The 20,307-nt window shown below is 41.2% G+C and overlaps 1 protein-coding gene across 2 annotated transcripts in view; it reads right to left on the bottom strand.

The window, feature by feature from the left end:
* PIP4K2A (phosphatidylinositol-5-phosphate 4-kinase type 2 alpha) overlaps positions 1 to 20,307 on the bottom strand; it is a 105,664-nt gene that overhangs the window by 74,479 nt on the left and 10,878 nt on the right. For both annotated transcript variants that reach the window (XM_019532119.1, XM_019532128.1), the window contains exons 2-3: positions 11,962 to 12,059; positions 10,636 to 10,732 (exon numbers count right to left, since the gene is read on the bottom strand). In XM_019532119.1, coding sequence (XP_019387664.1) covers positions 10,636 to 10,732; positions 11,962 to 12,026 — 162 coding nt within the window. In that variant the 5' untranslated portion in view covers positions 12,027 to 12,059. The remainder of the gene's footprint in view (positions 1 to 10,635; positions 10,733 to 11,961; positions 12,060 to 20,307) is intronic.

The following is a 20,307-nucleotide window of genomic DNA, read 5'->3' as shown; positions in this document are numbered from 1 at the left end:
ACCCCTGCCATGGGCAGGAATGAATGCTGGGATCAAATGACCCCAGTTAGGTGATTATCTAGCCTCCTTTTGAAGACTCCCTTGGAAGTTGGTTCCAGATCCTAGCTGCCCTGACTGTAAAGTAGTGCCTCCTGATATCTAGCCTGAACCTACTTTCAGTCAACTTTTGGCCATGAGTCCTAGTTACTCTGGGGAGTGCTTGGGGGAGCAGGGACACTCCCATTCCCCACTGGTCCCCCCTGGTAAGTTTACAGACAGCTACCAGATCCCCTCTCAGCCTTCTCTTGTGGAGGCTGAACAGGTTCAGGTCCTGTAGCCTCTCCTCATAGGGCCTACCCTGCTGCTCCCTGACCATGCGAGTGGCCCTCTTCTGGACCCTCTCAATGCTGGCCACATCCCTCCTGAAGTGCGGCGCCCAGAACTGGACGCAGTACTCCAACTGCGGCCTGACCAGTGTCGCATAGAGGGGGAGAATCACCTCCTTGGACCTGCTCGTGATACATCTATGGATGCATGACAAGGTGTGGTTAGCCTTACTGACCGCGTCCTCACGTTGGCGGCTGATATTCATCCTGGAATCCATAATGACTCCAAATCCCTTTCTGCCTCTATGCTGACGAGAAGGGAGTTCCCCAGCCTGTAGGTACGCTGCTGGTTCTTTCTCCCTAGGTGCAGTACCCTGCACTTGTCAGTATTGAATCCCATTCTATTCTCATCCACCCAACCCTGTAACCTATCCAGATCTAGTTGTAGCCTGTCCCTCCCTTCTAGTGTGCTCACCCACCTCTCCCCACATCTTAGTGTCATCTGCGAATTTGTACAAGGTGCTTTTCACCCCCTCGTCCAAGTTGCTGATGAAGACATTGAACAGGTGATTGCACAATAGCTTAAAATAAGTCTTAATCTTGAATACTGTGGGGGGTTGGTATATATTTGTAGAGGGCTGCGGGTACGTGGGTATGTGGGGTATAGGGAGGAAGTTTTGGGGGACTGGATATGTGTGTGGGATATGGGAGCATGTAGATGTGGGTGTGGAGATGTGGGGTGTGGGTGGGTATGGGGTTTGTGGGGTGCTATGTGTGGGGGAGGGTGGCTGGGTGTGGGTGTCTGCATGTATAGCAGTGCGAGGGGGTGTGTGGGTGCATGAGTATGGTGGGGTGTGCTTGTGGGGCTCGTCCTATGAACACACACACACACACACACAGTGCCTCTCTCACTGTACTCACACTCTCTCTCTCCTTTCCTCATTGCTCTCTGTCTCTCTCTCTCTCCCTCCCTCATTGCACAGACACACACCCTCCTGCTCCTGGCTCCATGATCTGGCGATGCAGCCTGGGGCCACATGATGCTGAAGCAGGCATGCAAGGAAGCAGTGAAAGTTGTGCAGGCAGAGGCTTCTAGTTTGGGGGGGGGGGGGGGGGGAGAAGCCAGGATGGCCTTGCTACCAAGTCCTGCTGGCTTCCCCTGGCTCCTACTGCCCTTGGCTCCTGTCATCTTTGACAGGCAGCTAGAAGCAGATAAACATTATTTTTCTGAATTTTGTAGGTGCACTGTGGGCCCGATACAATGGCTTGGCGGGCAGAATCTGGCCTGTGGGCTGTATTTTGCCCACCTCTGCTCTGCAGCATCCCATCTTGCATGCATGGTGGTAAGAAGGAACTGAATAGAAATTGCAACATCTCTGTCCCTTCTGCTCTTGGCTGTGAGGATAGTACTTTCAGGATCCAGCTATATCCTAAACAGGTACTACTCCTCAGACAAATCTAATACCATACACCAAGACTGGACTCTGTATACAGCCATTCAAAGAATGTTTTATAGATTGAAGGGTGTATAAAATTAGTAATTGCTGAACATGCAAGATCAATGCACCATATTGTTCTGATTATAAACCCCTCCCTCAGCATATACCGTACAGGTTGAGTACATATTTTCAAGTTCAGTCTTAAGGGAGCTACTATTCCCCTTGAAAAATCCCACAGGACAATCAAATAACCAAAAGGAAAGAACCTGGAAAGTTAAATGCATTGAAAACAAAACCTGCCTTTTAAAGAAGTTGACTCCACATTTTTATCACAAACACAAAAGTACTGTAAACACAGAACTCAAGACAGGAGGAGTCTAATTATAGGTTAACATAAATGTCAAGTGTAAATTTTTTTTTTTTTTTTTTTTTTTGGAGGGAAAAAAGGTAGAATCCTAACAAGAACAAAGCAGCTTTTACAAAAAGTACTCCGGGAACCTTTGAGACAGGACTTGACAAACTATGTCCTGTGGAGCCACTGGATCCGCTTGTGCAGCTCATGGATGTGGCAGTGGGACTTTATCCATATTACACCATTCTGCAGCTGAGGGCCTAAATATGCCATACCTCAGCCAGGCAGAGGCAGCAGCATGGAGAACCAGGAGTGGTAACATTGGTTGGATCCTAGTTTCAGATGCAAGCCAGGCCATTCTGTCCTGCTGTTGGAAGAGGTTGCTGAGCACTACTCTAAAATGAAAAATTGTGACCTCTTGCATAAATTCTTTGCTTCCAGAAAAGCAAAAAACAGCACCAGGTGGGAAAAACCTACTTATAGGTTAACATGAAAGCTGTGGATGTGTACTGTGAATGGGCTGTGCCAGCCCCACATGGAGGGATTGGGTTTACAGACCCGTAAATGAAGCACGCCACCAATTTTAATCGGGGGGTGGGAATCAAAGTTTGAGAAACATTGGCCTAGAAGATTTTGCTTCACTTGCTTCTCGGAACAGATAAGGATAGATGCATTATGTTTATATGCCTCTTAAGAGGGACCTACTTAGAGGTTATTGCACTGGTCCAAGAGTATAACTAATAGCTCCTCATACTGGAAAACTAATAGAAACTTACTGATCATATGATTTTAATGTTTTTATTCTGGCTAGCATTTTTATCCCCCAGCAATTTTGTTTTCTCAGGTAGAAAACTACATTTCTGTATTTAGCAAGTTAAAAGGAGGAAGATGATCTTATATCCTACATGTAGAACAGCTTTATTAGTGAGTGATAAGGTAACAAAATCCTCTTGCACAACAGCGGTATGGGCTGCACTTGAACTCAAAACATTTCAATTTGAGTAAGTCCAGGTTCAAAGGGAATGCAAAATGATCACAATTACCCTTTGCATATCGATATAAGAAAGTTCTTATTGCACAATGACCTTTACAAAACCAATTCTCCAAGTGTGGAGGGGGAGGAAGAGGGAGGATAAGAAGTTAAAAACAAAGTCAGGATTGTGCTCTGTGAGGGAATTTTTTTTAAACTAAAGTAGAGAGACCCATTTTGCATTTCAGTCTGATTAAACCCAGCGTCTCTTTTGTCTGATAAAGGACCACGCCCTCTGCTAATTACCCTGGACTAGTTTTATGATAGTGGTTTAACCAATGGCTCCTGACCACTTTCTGATGCAGTAGGACATTAACAGAAACAAGTCAAGACCACTGATCCTTTTAATTCAATGTAAATGGTTCAATAATTAACTCACGTGGTAATGGAAATAAATTGCTTTCATCTCAATTCTTTTTTTACCATGTTAGAGGCATACACATATAATAACCTATGCAATACTACAATAGCTTTTTCCCTCTGATAATTTAATACAGTGGGGGGTCAACCTTTTTGGGTGGCAGGCCACAAATGACCCGTGTACTTTCCCCAGGTACCACTTTGATTCCCTGCTTTATCTGCCACATACTACACAGATGCTGCTCATGCCACCCCTGATCTCTATACATCTTGTGCATACATACAAAGATAGCCATACAGAATGTACAAGTTGTAAATGGGCTTAGGAATATGTATTTTATAGAATCATAGAAAATTAGGGTTGGACAGGACCTCAAGAAGTCATCTAGTCCAACCCCTGCTCAACCTTATTATCCCAGCCAAGCCTTTGTCTACCTGGGTCTTAAAAACCTCCAAGGACAGCGATTCCACAACCTCTCTAGGCAGCCGGTTCCAGTGCTTTACAAACCTCCTTATGAGAAAGTTTTTCCTAATATCTAAATTTGCTGAAACTTGAGACCATTGCTCCTTGTTCTGTTATCTGCCACCACTGAGAACAGACTAACTTCATCCTCTTTGGAACCACCCTTCAGGCAGCTGAAGCCTGCTACTAAATCTCCCTTCAGTCTTCTCTTTTCCAGACTAAATAAGCCCAGGTCCCTCAGCTGCTTCTAAGTCAAGTGCCCCAGCCCCCCAAATCATTTTTGCTGCCCTCTGCTGGACTCTCTCTAATTTACCCACATCCTTTCTGTAGCGGGGGCCCCAAAACTGGATGTAGAGGGGAAGAATCACTTCCCTTGATCTGCTGGCAACGCTCCTACGAATGCAGCCCAGTATGCTGTTAGCCTTCTTCACCACAAGGGCACACTGTTGATTTATATTCAGCTTATTGTCCACTGTAACCCCAAGGTCTTTTTCTCCAGAGCTTCTGCTTAACTAGTTGGTCTCTAGCCTGTACACATGCATGGGACTAAGTGCAGGACTTTGCAATTGTCCTTACTGAACCTCATGAGCAGGGAATCTGGGTTTTCTGTTTCTGGCAGAAAAATGTGGCTCTTCCCCTTTTGCAAACAGCTCTTCACAGGCTGATAAGAGTTCCAGCTTACAATGAGTTGCTTACAAAAAGGGTGTGAAACTAAGCCCTGTCTCAAGGGAGGCCAGCTGGGAACAGGGCCTGAGAATCGGAGGCCAGTCAGGGCTGGCTCAGACTCACTTTGCCTCCTGCAGCCCTTGGGTAAGTAGGGCCTGAGGAAGGTGGGAAGTATCTGGGGACCCCTTCTTGCAGGTCTGGGGTGGCAGGGGGCTGTGGGTCAGGAGTGAGAGGCACTAGCAGGGATGGGAGGGGACAGGGAGCTGTGGGTCAGGCGTGAGGGGCACCAGCACACAAGGGTTGCTCACTGCCACAAAGTGCGGGAGGGAGAGAGAAGAGGAGGGAACAGCTGTAGTTGAACCTGCATCCTGGTGCGGGGGGTGAGCTGCTGCTGGGATGGAGTGAAAGGGAGGGTTGGCAGAGGCTGAGAGTCATGAGTGAGGGGCAAGAGCACATCAGAGCCACTTAGTGCCACAAAATAGCAGGGGGGACAGCTGCAGCAGTGGACCCGCATTCTGGTGAGCAAAGGGAGCTCTGATTTCCCATGATAAAAAACCAAAATCAAATGCCAAAATATCTTTATTTAGCATGCATTTTAGTATAATGTTTGAGGCACTGGCAGGCTTTAAAATTGTAAATATATTGATCAAACATTGTGTTTAACACACACACACATATACACACACACACGGATTTCATTTTAATCATAAAAAATTTGGTTTCTGTAAACTTCCTGAGGGTGCACTCCAGGTCATTGTTGAAGATATTGAACAAAACTGGCCCCAGGACTGACCCCTGGGACACTTGACTTGATACTAACTAGACGTTGCCAACTAGACATTGAACCATTTTACATTTATGCAAGCCAACTTCAAGTACAATTCTGATTCACATTAAAACATGATCAAAGTTATCTTTGAGAGATACAATCAAATCATTTCGTTTCCTTAAGGAAGAAAGGTTTTGCCTAGAAAGTCTCCTTCCTTTGATTTGTGAGGCTTAAAAAAGCTATGACTGACTGCACAACCATGATCAGCACAGTGGGAGCAATGCCATGTGTGTCACAGCTACCCCAGACATGGAGCTGCCCTGCTCTGCCTCTGGAAGACTGGGTGAAGAGGAGTTTACAGTGAGAACAGTATTTGTACTAGAACTTTGCAAACAGCCGTGAGAATAAAGGCAGGAGGGTCCACTTTCCCATATTCAGGTTTTAAAGAATAGAAGAAGAAATGAAGGCCAACAAGCAAGATCCACTGAGAGTTGCTTTTTTTTTTTATTTCTTCATATGCCCAACAGCTAGGAAAACACATCCTTTCATTTTGTAGGAGAAGTTACAATGGCTATATACAAGTTATTATACAAGTCTTCAAACAGAAAAGTCAACTTCAAAAGGATAAATAGTAATCTGAAGCAGCAGGAGGTAAATCTAGTCAGGGACTGGAGAAGCTGGACATAAACTGCATGCATATTTTTAAAATATCTCCATAACTACCTTAGCAACACTGCCAAAAAGCTACTATGTTTCAGTAAAAGGCAGCAGGTCTCCTTGGACTGAAGAACTGTTACCATCACTTCTCCCGCCAGAGGGTGAGCATGGGTGGTAGCGAGCAGTTGGGGCCCAGCACAAGCACTCTTTCAGCTACCTAAAGGAGAGGGAAGGACTTGGCCGGCATGTAGGCCCTACAAAGCTAGAAGGAATCCCTGAGCAGTGTCCTATTTCTAGGACTTTAAGGTGCTGCTTTGGGAACCTTGTCTGTGGGCTGTTAGTTTACTGTAAACCACACTGAGCCCCTTTGATAGGGCAGGATATAAATCTATTCCCTTACTCCTCCTGCCCCACAGCATTTAATCAGCATATAAATTATCAGAGTTAGATCACTGTATTTCCTGATAAAATATCCACGTTCTGCATCCCAAGACAGACAACTGCATCTCTCAAGACAAATCTATATATAACATCCTGCATTAATTCAAAGGATTTAATAGATATTATAATTTTTCTTTTCAGAGGCAAAGTATCAGTCAGGCCAGTTTATTTGCCCAGCATGTGCATTACATTTCTGTACCAGTGATCCATGATAAAAAGTCTATGCAGAATGCAGCTCCTCCAAACTTAAGGTACCCATTTTAGCACTAATTAGGATAACTGCTATCTCCACATTTGTAGCTGTTTAACAAACACTCTTCCCTTTCACTCTCTCTCCATTCTGATCTGAAACTGTTTGACATACTTGAACTGTTATATTCTCATAAAAATGAATAGGTCCCACTTTGCACACTTATCAAAAGCCATGTGCATTGTGTAGTCTTGGTATCAATTAACCAACCAATCTCAGTCTTGCACAGACTGAAATGATTTCAGTCTACATAACTATTACTCCATTCTTACACTGAGTCCTCTATACTTCATCTTCCCACCTATTTATTTTAATTCTCTTCTCCTTTGCTTTAGCCAGTATAAATGAACATTTTCTAAAAACCTAGTTCCAGAGCTGCTGACACTTGTACACACTGAATTTTAGCTCAGCAGAAAACCTGGAATTCATAGTCTCCACAACAAAATGTTAAGTTGGAGAACCTTGTAAAAGTGGTTTAGGGGCATAAGAAGTGGCAAAGAAAAGGGTCTGTAATAAGAATGATGATGGTTCAGGATCCATAAATCATGATATTGCTATAGATATCCACAAGCCATTTTGTAAATATAGAGTTGTATGTTTCTGGAACCACGTTGTCTCCACCATGAATACTGGACCACATGCTTTAATGAGATGACGCTTCCAAGTTTCTCTTTTCATAAGACCGAAAAAGCAGTTTTTATATTCTAGGTGCTCTGGTTTTTCTTATTAAAAAAAATACTTATTACCTGGTACAATGTATCAAGGACATATTTAGAAAACAGACATTTGGGAAGAACATTCACTTTAATTATACTGAAGTGTCCAATTAATGAAGGAGGCAAATGGGCCTATTTATATTAGTCTCATCTTGCTTAATAAAGAGAATACTGTTGTTCAAAGTTAATTAGTATTCCTTGCTTGTGAAGAATATTCCAGGTAATTAAATTTATCTGAACTAAATTAATCATCACTTGTTCCATAATCCCTCCTCTCAATGAAAATATTATAGATTTCTCCCAATTTATCAAACCGTAGTAAAAGAATAGTCATTATAAAAGCAGCACTGCTCAATGGAACAGTTTGCTGAACATGAATAACAAAATAAAAAGTTGTAAAGAGATATTATTTGTCTATCTTTGCCAAATTGGACTGCTTCTCTGTGGGACACTTCATAGGAATGAGCCAAGGCCTGCCTAGATATTATAACAGAAGCAGCAATAGAGAATACTGTTAAGGGGTCACTTTTGCTCCATGGAATGTATTTATGTTCCAGGCTGGTCTATACCAGTAAGATTAAGCACACCCTCAAATTCATTACTGTGAACAACTGGTGCACCACAGTGGATTATTTCTGAAACAAGTTTTAACCCATCTGACCAATATTTTAGCTACTATTTTGCCATCATTACTTAAGAAGGGGTGTTAGATAGAAATCTCCCCTTTGTTTAATACAAAGTATATGGCTGCCTTTTGCTAATAAACCCCTTCTCAAAAGATTCACAATATGTTTCTATACGTGTAATTTTTGAAGTGTGAATGCAAACAAATTCAGTTGGAGATTTCCTAAAGCTTCAGGGTTTTTTGCCCCATTTCTGCCAAGACTGTCATCACTAAACTCACTGTCCTTGGTAGGAACCTTCACTGCCTCCTTAGCTATTAGGCCACTGCTTGGTTATTATGTGGGGAAGATAAGTAAAAATATATAATTGATTTCTACCCTGTAATTGTTTAAACTTGGAGGTTATTACAATACACAGCAACGTTCTATGCCCTAGTGGGATAAGAATGTCAGTATTTAATTCAGCAGTATTGTAAGATTTTTTAAATGTCTTGCCAACCCTCCCTCCCCTCTCCCCTGCTTCTCCCCCCATATTTGAATCTCTCTTGCATCAAGGTAGTGGTATCTCCCAAATCTTCAGGTCAGTAAGAAATGCCCTCCCCCAGTTCTAACAGAACTCTGGGGAGAGTACTAACAGAATTCTCCCCCGTATCCTCTGCACGGATTTAATTTAGATTCAGGCAGTGAAGGTTTTAATCAGTACTTTTAAGTGCTGAAAACTCAAGCAATTCCCTGAGTAATTTGAAGCATCTAATAATCAGATGCTTCTAATTTTGGGTGGGAGAGCATCTTCTAATGATGCCAGAATCTACAATGTTCTCTGAAGGTGCAGGCAGATGTACCAACTGTAATTTGCCATATTTACTTGAATATAAGATGAGGACTTCCTCCAGTCAACAAGTGGGGAAGAGCCCCCTACTCTTACATTTGCATACAAGGAAAGCACGTTAAATATGTTACCCATCTTTGAGGTGCTCATGATCCTTTTGACTTTGGACTAATAACACGTACAGTTTGTACTATGTATAACTAGGTGCCAAAGTTCTACTTAAAAGATGCGTTTATGGAATGCCTGTGCTAATACTTGTATCAGTTTCAAAAAAGGTAAAATGAACCATTTATGGGTGAACCAAGTCTATGACAATTATATGCAGATTGCTACAGGTATGTTTATTAAAGTTCATTTTTTTCAAATTTGTTCCTCAGTTCCATGTGCTCTGGGAGAGCAGGGTTTGACAGTAATAGGGAGGGGAAGGACTATAAGAGGAAGTGGCTGGGGTAAAGGGACTACCTGACCCTCTCAGAACTTTTTTCCCTGCTGTTGCAGTAGGAGGGAGATGAATTCAAGACAAATGTCCAATAATTAGATTTTATACCTGGAAAATTATGACCAATTTATAAATTTTCCATATACAGGATCCAATTACTAATTACTTCTATTTCAGTAAATATGGTAAATCAGAGAATACAGTACTGATATAAGCTCTTATGAAGCAATTGTTGTATTGCTACAAAGTCACGGAGATACAAGTATAGCAAAAACACTCCAATTTAAACACTGCTCCATTCACAGTCAAAGTTTAGGCAATATAGCTCAGCTGGATCACTACAGACTTGTATAGACTAACAGATCCTAACAACCTGGCTTGTTCCCAAGAAGGCCCCCCTCTCCAATAAAAAGTACTCTAGTCAATCCCTTATTGTGGTACGTGTGCTTTTTGCTCAGACGCTGTGCATAGGTTCCTAACACTGACTCAGTAACAAAAGGAAGATGAGACCCAATGTAGCAAGGTAATACTGCTAGATTTGTGGCCAGAGCAGAGACTCCAAAATGGTATTATTATTTTCTGATAGAAAAGAGGGTAAGCAGGAGAGAGTCGTATACAAAGGGCCATACTGTCCTAGACATCGTGTTCAAAATAGCAATGCATCAATGAAGCGGCTGAACAGCTGGGCACAACTACTATTTAGTGCTGTACAAACATGGCTCCTCTTTTTAAGGCAAGAGGCACATTTATAATCAACAGAAAAGTTGCAAATGGGTTGTGTCTGGCCTTCTGCTACCCTGACAAAGGAGAACAGGAAAGGAGAAAAAGAGTAGAGGACAGGAGGGGAAAAAAAAAAAAAAAAAAAAAAATCAGAAGAGAAGGAACCTGAGATTTTCTTTTCCCAATAAGATGAAATACAAACATGTTTCTCCAACAAGGCTTTCACCCTCCAGAATCATTATTAGTAGTCTAAGCAGACTCCAAGCCTCTCCTCCATTTTCTGATTTAAAAACACCACCACCATCACTTCATTTCAAACACCTGGGCCTAAAACTCTTATACTTGCACAAAAGTTACGTACTTCATTTCTACCTTGGAATCAGTACGTGTCAGATTAAATCTCAACTGTATCCAAGAGAGGTGGGAAAAGCTCACTTTAGATAAGCACACATGGACACACTTGGAAGTATAAATCAAAGATCCATAGCTGGATTTACCCAAACTGACCCTTTTCCTTCTCAGAGACCAATAAGCTATGAAATGGTACTTTTACACGTATTTTAATATGGAGCCTACCTGAAAGTCCTGATCATCTATTCCAAACCTCTCTCTCAGGTTGCGGAAAACCATGGGACAATATTCCTTAAATTTGAAATGACTTGGCATGTTTTCTCTGAAATAAAATAAAAAGTCAAGTGAAATTCACATTTATCTCAATTAACTCTGGACAAGTTACATCTGAAACTCTGGCACAGAAAAAAAAAAAAAAGGATCAAAACCACTCTATACAACATTTATCTCATATCTCCACTCCCCCTTCCCGCATTTTCCCCCAAAGCAGCTCAGTAATACTCCCAACACACTATTTTCCTGGTCAGCACTGATGAGGCCTCACTTGGAATATTGTGTCCAGTTTGAGCACAAGGAAACAAGACTTATGAGGTTGGAAGAATAGGACTATTTAGTCAGAAGAGAAAACTGAAGCAGATAGTTGACAATTCAGACGATTTCCTTACAGCCTTATGTTTCTATGATTCTATTTTTTCTCTTAAAATACACACACACACACACACACACAGGTTTACTATACTGCATTGACAAATCTCCACATCAAGTCTCAAAACCCCCCCAGATAAAGATATTCTTTCCATTACCCTAAGTATGCTCCACAAGCAAAATCCTAACTTGTTTTGAACTAGTTTTAAAACCTGTCATTAACTTCAAATATCACACCTAGAAAAAAAATCATTTTAATTTGAACTTTGCTTTTAGATCCTTCTTCTCTAAAGTAGTTTAAACCACTTCATGAAAAATGTGCATCCTGTTATTTAACAGCCAACACAGTTACTAAATTTACTTCAGTGAGGAGAAATTAAATTATTTTTCTACGTTATTTTAGTAAATTTCCAACTAATTCCATATTGTACTGCCAAAAAAAAAAAGATATAGATGTCAATATTTTATAACTCTTACCATGAAATTGTATAAAAGCCACAATTTACTTTTGACACATTCCTTATCACCATCTCTATTCATATTCAACCATTTGATTCAAGTATTAAAAATGACTACAGTTTTATACAGCTAAAAATAACTAAAAAAAATATTTATAGACTTTAGACATTCCCATCATAAGAGAAGATCTCTTAATGTATAAGATAGTCACAGGCATTAATGCAACATGTGGCACAAAACTACTACCCAGTAAGCCCAGTTGTTGCTTTTTAGAATGTAAGCAGATGGCTGTTTATAACAGGATGAAGTTAATCAAAACCTTACTCCGTTGATGGGGAGAAAGGAGAGAAAAAGTGGGGTGGCGGAAAATGAATTTATAAAACTTTGCAAAGGTATCACTGATTGCTGTTTTATGCATCTGTAGCAAAGGTTGTTACTTGCACTTACTTGTTGAAAAGGTGATTGTCCACCTTTATCTTCGAATATGCTTTGAAATCATCTGGCATCAACATAACAGGGATTTGAACATGGCTCAGTTCATTGATCTAGAACAAAGAGAGTTGTTTTAGTTGTATGGATACTTTACAAAGATTACCTACCTATGATGTAATGGTAGCAACAGTATTTTATATTTTAAAACTCGTAAAAATTCAAGAGACTAAAACATAGCATAGTAAAATTTAGATACTCCCTCTCTCCAGAAAACCATTAAGTCCTGATACATTAAACTTTCAAAGCATTAGTTTTAATCAGAAAAAAAGAAGAATTGCTCAAAGGTCTCTCGTCTCCCTTGGTATGTTTTTGAGTTCTACTACTGCAAACATATTGAAAAGAACAGATGCCTTGATTTACTACATTTTTCTTATATGCCACCATTTAAATGCGTCAGATCACAGTAATTTTTTACAATTAATATTTTAATGACAATTCCAGACTGGTATCCATGCAATTTATTATCTGCTGTGTAAGTTACTATAAGTGTAGTCAATACAGAGTTCAAAAGGACTAAGAATATTGGTGAGAGATGATAATGTTAATACCAAACTGATCTGAACTGAGATGATGGCTTAGTGGTAACACAAACCATCAAGAAGGACCCCTGTTTCTGGGTTAGCATGATCTGGATATGTTGTAGAGGTAGTGTGAGCAACTGTGAACCTGAAGAAAAGTAGGACTGCAGTTTGTCACCCTTAGGTCAGTGGTCAGCAAACTTTTAAGGATGCATGACAGACTGACCCAGTTTAGATCAGAGACAGGATGGGAACTAGGACCCAGCTGCAGCCAGCACTTTTTCCCCAGGGCAGCATGGGAAAACAACTGCTGCTAAAGTCCCCTGCCACCAAATGGTACTCCATATCCAGGAGCTGTAGGGGTGCCTTAGGTCATATCAGGAGTTAGAGACTGAACAAGCACCATATTGTAAGATTTTTGTAGAGAAGGAGATAAAAGGTAATCCCTGAACTTTTAAGAGGTTCAGGAACATAAACATTTTCTCTCTTAAAAAGAAAGCTTGTAATTGGTATGTGTATTTATTTGAAACAGGACAAGTTTGCCCTAGGGGACCTATAAAATAATTGAACATAAGATCTCACCACACTGACAAAAATCAGTCCAATGTTATATTCATTATTTTAAATTAATTTCACACTGGGTAAAAGGTAAATTCTCATGCTGAAAAAACTGCTGAGGTAATTTTATGAAATTTAATATTTCATATGCAGTCATTAATAACTGCAGCACCAGTTTCAGATGCATTAAATCAATTAATAATTTCCCATATGCCTCTTTCATTTTTTGAACTGAAAAGAACCATTTTAGGGTTTTTTTTAATACAGTATAAATCACAAGTTCGCCCAATCACTCATACTTTTGGTGGGAAGCAAATTGGCAGAGACAGAACAGAGAAACAAGAAAAGGAAATAAGCTACGTACTGTTACTAGCTTAATATAGTTTACTTGCAGATGGAAAAGAGCAGCAAGGGTTTACAAGGAGATTGTGAAGATTACATATTTATATAAACCATAGATTTCCTTGCTTGGGTGACTAATACAATTATAAAAGCAAATAAAAATTAAAATCACAGTGTTCTATTTTTGACACTTAAAAACTATTTCATATTAACCAGAATTTAAATTACTAGTACTTAAAAGTCAAACAAGACTGGATTAAAACTTTTTTTCACCAAGCTTTTCTTGTAAGTCCATAGAACCACATCTACTGGTCTTAATTTTGGAATACAAATTTTAATAAAGCCTACATTCTGGGATAAAATTTGACTTGACAGCATCCACCTAAATAAGGGATTATTCAGGGTATTTAAAATACCAGTGTCCACTATTTCATATCTTGGAAACACATTACCTTAGGGAAAAATGTTCTTGTTTTCATACCACAATATAAGAGTTCAAATACATACTGAATGTGTAGTTAATCTATTTTGCAAAAATATATACATTTTTAAGCACAGCAAAAATGTCAACAAAGTTCTCTAGCACAGTATAAAAACAGTCATTAGCATTGGTTACTCTCAGTGGACTACAGCAAGTTTTATCTTGGTAATATAGTAGCAAAACAATCTTGGTCTCTAGTGACTGCCTGGCATAAACTGCTATTTGTAATGGTCTATTTTTGCTTATGAATCATGTGCTCAATAGTCACTTCAAATAATTAATGAAACATTCAATAAAAAAAGATGACCAAATCATCATCATTATTTAATCAAGGCTCTCTGTCTGGACCCTGGTTCTGCCATCATCTTTGCATGAGCAAATCTCCATGCTTAAGCCGACTTCAGTGAAGCTCCACACGGGAAAGTTCACATGGATCCAAATACAGGAATTCATACAGCAAAGAATAATCCTGTAATGGCAGGGAGAAGTTCACGATAATCTAATATGTTTTGTTAATTAGTAGGATTCTAGTTTTCTTTAATTCTGGGCTACTTTATAAATGCACATAATTCATACCGTTCTGTCTTCATCTGCAGCCAGACAGATCCAGTGCCTTTGCTGCTTACAGCCTTCCCAAGAGATTTCAAGAATACACCTTTCAGGTTTCATTGCTATTATTCATATCTGAGGGCAACAGTGGAAACAAGAATCAGGAAATTCTCACTTCCAGGGTTACTTTGAAAAGCACTAAGCGGCAGTAGAGGCATGCGTTTGAGTTTGTTAGAGGAGGAGTCAAAAGCAAAGTCTAATGAGAACCACTGACCTATGTGAATCTCATTAGGCTAAAGACACCCCTCATTAGACTGAAGGCATCCACAGAAAATGCCAGTTCTTTGATTTCACTCTTTTTGAGTATGGAAAAAAAAATAGAGCAATTCTTCTGTGCAAAGAGCTCAGAATCCAGAAAGTTTTTGATAGCATGAATGTCTACTTGAAAGCTCTAGGTTTAACTTGTGAATTGTGTGCATCTGTTGGCACATCTCAAGGTACTAGTATTACAGGGCGACCCACACCACCTCTAAAAGTATCTCACAGCACCCTAGCGTGATGCAACACCCTGGTAGAGAATCACTGTGATATGCAAAGTGATGTATCCCTCTTTACCACATTACTGGTAATGAGCTGGTTGTATCTTAAAGATACCTTACTGAGGGCACAGGAACAAGCCATCCTGATGTGCAGAAAGAATAGCAAATATAGCAGGCGATCAGCTTGGCTTAGCAGAGAACCCTTCAGTGAGCTTAAACACAAAAAGAAAGCTTATTACATGTAGAAGATGGGAGAGATGACTAAGGAGGAGTATAAGAATACTTCTCGAACATGCAGGGATAAAGTCAGGAGGGCCAAAGCTCAATTGGAGTTGCAGCTAGCAAGGGATGTGAAGGGTAACAAGAAGGGTTTACAAAAGGGAGGTCAGGGAAATTGTAGGTCCCTTACTGAATGGGGGAGGCAACCTAATGGCAGATGAGGAAGAAAAGGCTGAAGTACTATTCCAGGGGTTTTCAATGTTTTTTAAGGAGAGTACCCCTTCTAGTGGGTACTCCTCCTGGTGGGTACCCCCTCCTTTCAGATGCAGAGAGGGGGTGGGGCCCGGTGGCCGGTCGCTGAGCAGCATCCCCTGGCTGCTGAATATGAAGTAGACGTGCAGCAGTGGGAAAGCGCCGCCATGCTGCCACCACCGTCGCCTGCAGCTGTCATTGCTGCCACCACGACCTGAGTGCCATTGGAAGCAGTGACAGTGCTTCCCAAATACCCCCCCTTTTCCATGCCACCACCATGTACCCCCTGGGGCCTTCCCAAGTACAGCAGACTCCTGATTTATGCGTGTATTGCGTTCCAGGGGAATTTTGTGCAAGTCTAATTTGCATAAGTCAGGACGACTTTCCCTTAGAACAGCGAGGGGTTGTGTACCACAGACATACCTTAGTCATAGTTTTTTCCCCCCTTTTTTTTGGTGGAATCACCTTCAGGAGGTGCATCTAGTGCCTCACCTATGCAGTTTGAGATACCGCTACCACAACTCCACTTGATTCCGTCTGCAAATCTTGTGAGGTGTTCACGTATATATGCAAATCTTGCGAGCATTCGCGTGTATACGCAAATGACGCACATCTCAAGGGGAATTTTCCAGTCCAGACAATAACAAAAAAATTGCGTAGCCGCAAGACATGCGTAAGTCAGGGGTCTACTGTACCGCAGGGGTACAGATACACCCAGCTGACAACCCCTGTACTATTCAATGCCTTTTTTACCTTGGTCTTCACAGGCAAGGTCACCTCCCAGACTACTATACCTTACAGTACAGACTGTGGAGAAGATGAGCAAGCTTCAGTGGTGAAAGAACAGGTTAGGGACTATTTAGAAAAGCTGGACATATACCTGGGACCAGGTGCAATGCATCTGAGGGTGCTGAGGGAGTTGGCCAGTGTGACTGCAGAGCCACTAGCCATTCATTATCTTTGAAAACTCACGGCAATCAGGAGAGGTCCTGGATGACTGGAAAAGGGCAGCTCTGAGTGAGATGAGACAACTGGATGAGGGTCAGCTGAGGGTAGAGGCTACACCTTCTTTCAGAAGGTGAAAATCAGCCCAGGACAGATGCATTCATGGCATTGGCTCCACCATCAAGAATCAGCATGTCAGTCAACTTACTGAGCTCCCTGAAGGCTTTAATGAACATCTTATGCCCCTGCATCTTAAGATCAGCAATAAGCAGCACACCACCGTCCCTGTGTTTGCCTCAACATGATGCTGATGATGTCAAAGAAGTACTCCAACCTTGATCACATACTAACTAAACACTTCCAAGGAGGGCAAGATCATTCTCCTTGGTGTCTACAATGCCACAGCTAAACGTGACCTGGAACTCTGGAGTGGCATCACTGGAAAAGGAGTACGAAAAGCCAATTGCAATGGCATCCTTCTCCTGTGGAACTGTGCAAAGCATGGCCTTGTCATCACAAACACTATCTTCAGACAGAATGATAAATATAAGACCACCTGGAAACCCCCTCATTCTAAGCACTGGCACTTCCTTGAGTATGTTATTGTTAGAGCCCCTGATTAAATGGATATCTATCATGTGAGCCATGCAAGGAGCTGGTAACTGGTGGACAGATCACCATCTTGGCAGATCCACTATGAACATCCAGCCAACACCAAAAACAGCCAAAACAATGCAAAGGACCCAACACCAAAATCTTTCCAAGACCCTGTAAAGGATCTCCAACAGTGGCTTGAAGGAAAGGCTCTTTGCCCTGTCCACAAATTAAGGTAACATTGAGGAACTCTGGAAGTGGTTTAAAGCTGCTGTCTATATGGCCTGTGTTTAATTCACTGGCTATACCACCCACCAACACCAAAACTGTTTTGAGGAGTGGAACACCAAGATCCAAGCCCTCCTCGACCAAAAGAGGAGGGCCATTCTGCTTGGCAAATGATACCTCATTTTAGCAGAAAGAGGTATAGCATCAGCTCCTCAAAGCCAAAGCTCAAAGGAGTATCCAGGAAATCAAAAACCAGTGGTGGCAAAATAAAGCCAAAGAGATCAAGCTCTGTGTTAACAAATATGACAGGCATTGCTTTTTCCGGGCAAAGGTCCTCTATGGCCCATTTTCCTCACAGTCTTACCTTCCTGTAATCACAGGGTCGTTTGGTGCTTTTGAAAGACAATGAATCTATCCAAGCTAAATGAAAAGAGCACTTTGAGGCAACTCCTAACTTTGAGTCCACTGTAGCAGATGCCACTATCGAATCCATCCCCTAGCACCCTAAAAAGGGATCCCTCACCAATCCTCCTATCCTAGAAGTGTTCAACTGGTAGAGAATTAAAACCACTGAAACACCCATTTTCTTTGGAGTTTTTCTGAATGAAAGGGGAAAAAAAATCTCAAATCTGCAATAATTTCCCCACAAAAAGCTAATTAATATCTGTTAATAAAGAGGTCTTCTTGCAAAGGATTTAAAAAGAAACAGCATTTACAGTATACCTCCAATAAATTACATTCATTTGTACTCAACTAGGAAAAGTACTTTCATTGTTGCCAATCTACTTCTCTTGAATTCATGACTTCAGTCACAATGTTATTTTTTTGTTGTAATTTGTATATTTTCTCCCATTTACATACTGTCAAATAGTTCAGTGTCAAAAAGATACTTTCTTTAAAGACAGATTTCATATAGCATCCCAGGATAAATTTAATTATTATTATTTATTATGAGTTTTTTTTTTTAATCAGTTGCACAGCAGAAGCTAGGCAGTAGAAGCAAAAAAGCCACTACAAGTTTGATTATTCTAGGCAGTTTTGTAGAGCCCTATGTATATTTATTAGATTAGGAAATAATTACCTGCAAGAAGGAATAAATGGCCCAGGGAGCTCTCTCTCAATTCACCACCAGATACTGGCATAAACAAATTTTTTACTACATGTATAGTATACTCAATAGACATCCTCCAGAATTTACCTTTGTTTACAGAGGGTACATTTGGAAGCATCAGACCACATGTAGCCAACCTGTGGTATGCACCCCATAGGCAGTTTCTGAGTGCAGCATATGGTAGACTGGAGGGGACAGGCAGCCCAGTGGAAGGTGCAGCAGAGAACAAAAGTAGATCAGGCAGGGGAAGGAGATCAGAGTGGTTCTTGGAGAGGGTGAGGAGCTAAATTTATGATATACCTGCCACAAAGGTTGGCCCCTACTACCTTAGACTGACACTGCCCCTTTAATATATGTTTTAAACATTTCAGACATGCTCAGCTCACCTGCAGTTCTGTTACTTGGAGTGGAGGTGGAGGGGGGGTGGCAAGAGAGAAAGAGACCTTGCAAGCAAAATCTGCTGATTGCAGTTCATTTTGCTCCTGCAGGTTCAGGATTGAATTCACACTAGCAGGAAAAATCGTGGTTACAATTAAACTGCAAATAAGGGAATAATAAAAGCCTACTGGACATTGAATAAATAGTAAAACTCAGCTGGTAATAGTTCTGAAATTAGCATGCACAGAAGTGTTCCCACAAAGCCATCTTACACTGTGACATTTTTAAATAAGCCTCACTAATTTATATGATTTCAAATCAACCAATGAATATATTCCTAAATTGTTAGGCATTATTAATGGTCCTTACTTAATTCAAACATATTCACCTAAATACCAGATTACCAGTTCAATGCATAATTAAACATTAGATTTCATTTGTCAGAATACAAGCAGCAATAAATTGCTTGTATGCAAAGCAGACAATGAGATAGTTAAGCTGTGTATAAACACGGTTTACTGCGCATATGCATACTTAGCTGGAGTAGCCAGGGAATAGTGACTGATCTGAGACGTATTTGTTTTACACTGCAGCACAAAGCTTGTGTAACAGGCTATAGATGTTGTAAATGTTTAGAAGCTTAGGAGGAAGAAACCAAAACAAAGCAATACATTTTACCCCGTGCAAAAGATATGCAGCATGTCCAGGAGATCCTCAGAAGCAGCTCCTGTGAAAATTTGCTTCTATTTGAATTCTAACAAATCTTATTTAGTTCACAGGCAACGCACAATTTCTAATATTGCTCTTTTGTCAAAGATGCTAAGTAAATAGCAGGTCACAAAATATGGTATAGATCTTTTTTATTTTAACCTCTCAGGTTGATGTCATAAGTTTGGGCCTTTCAGGGCTAACACACAAAGGCTAAGTACAGATTATCAAAAAACCCGAGGCTGAATTGATTCAGTCTTTTCAGGTTAGTCTAAGCTCCAGAGATTAAACTGAGAAGCAAGTAAACAATCTGAACGCGGAGGGGGAAGCTTGCACACGGTGGTTCCCACCGCCATCCACCACCCCGTGCCACTGCTCTGTGTACAGCTGCTGCTCCAGTACTGGCCACTGCTCCCCCCCCCCAGCCCCCAGACCTGGAGGGGGAAGCTTGCATACAGCACCTGCCGCTGCCATTTACCATCCTGCTCTGAGTGCTGCCGCTGCTCTGGGACTGGCTGTTGCAACCGCCCCTACCCCACTCTGTGACCAGCTGCCGCTCTGGTTTCAAAAAACTGGAATTTTCAAATTTCTGGCAGGTGCTCAGTCCTGAGCATGCTGGATGTATGAGGTTATACTGTATTCACATAAGCTATGGCTATAGCACCATATCAGAAGAGAGAGATTTTGGAGAGTCCTTTTTAAAGAATGAAGACAGAGAAGCTTCCTCGGGGTATATATTAGGGCTGTGCGAAATTTCATAGACATTAGGGCTGGAAGGGACCTCGGGAGATCATTGAATCCAGCCCTCTGCCCAAAGGGCAGGAAGTCAGCTGGGGTCATAGGATCCCAGCAAGATAAGCATCCAATTTACTCTTGAAG

Source organism: Crocodylus porosus, unplaced genomic scaffold, assembly GCF_001723895.1.
Source record: "Crocodylus porosus isolate Cpor-Errol unplaced genomic scaffold, CroPor_comp1, whole genome shotgun sequence".
Classification (NCBI taxonomy): Eukaryota; Metazoa; Chordata; order Crocodylia; family Crocodylidae; genus Crocodylus; species Crocodylus porosus.
The sequence above is the reverse complement of the archived record's forward strand: the minus strand, read 5'-3'. Positions and strand labels throughout refer to the sequence as shown.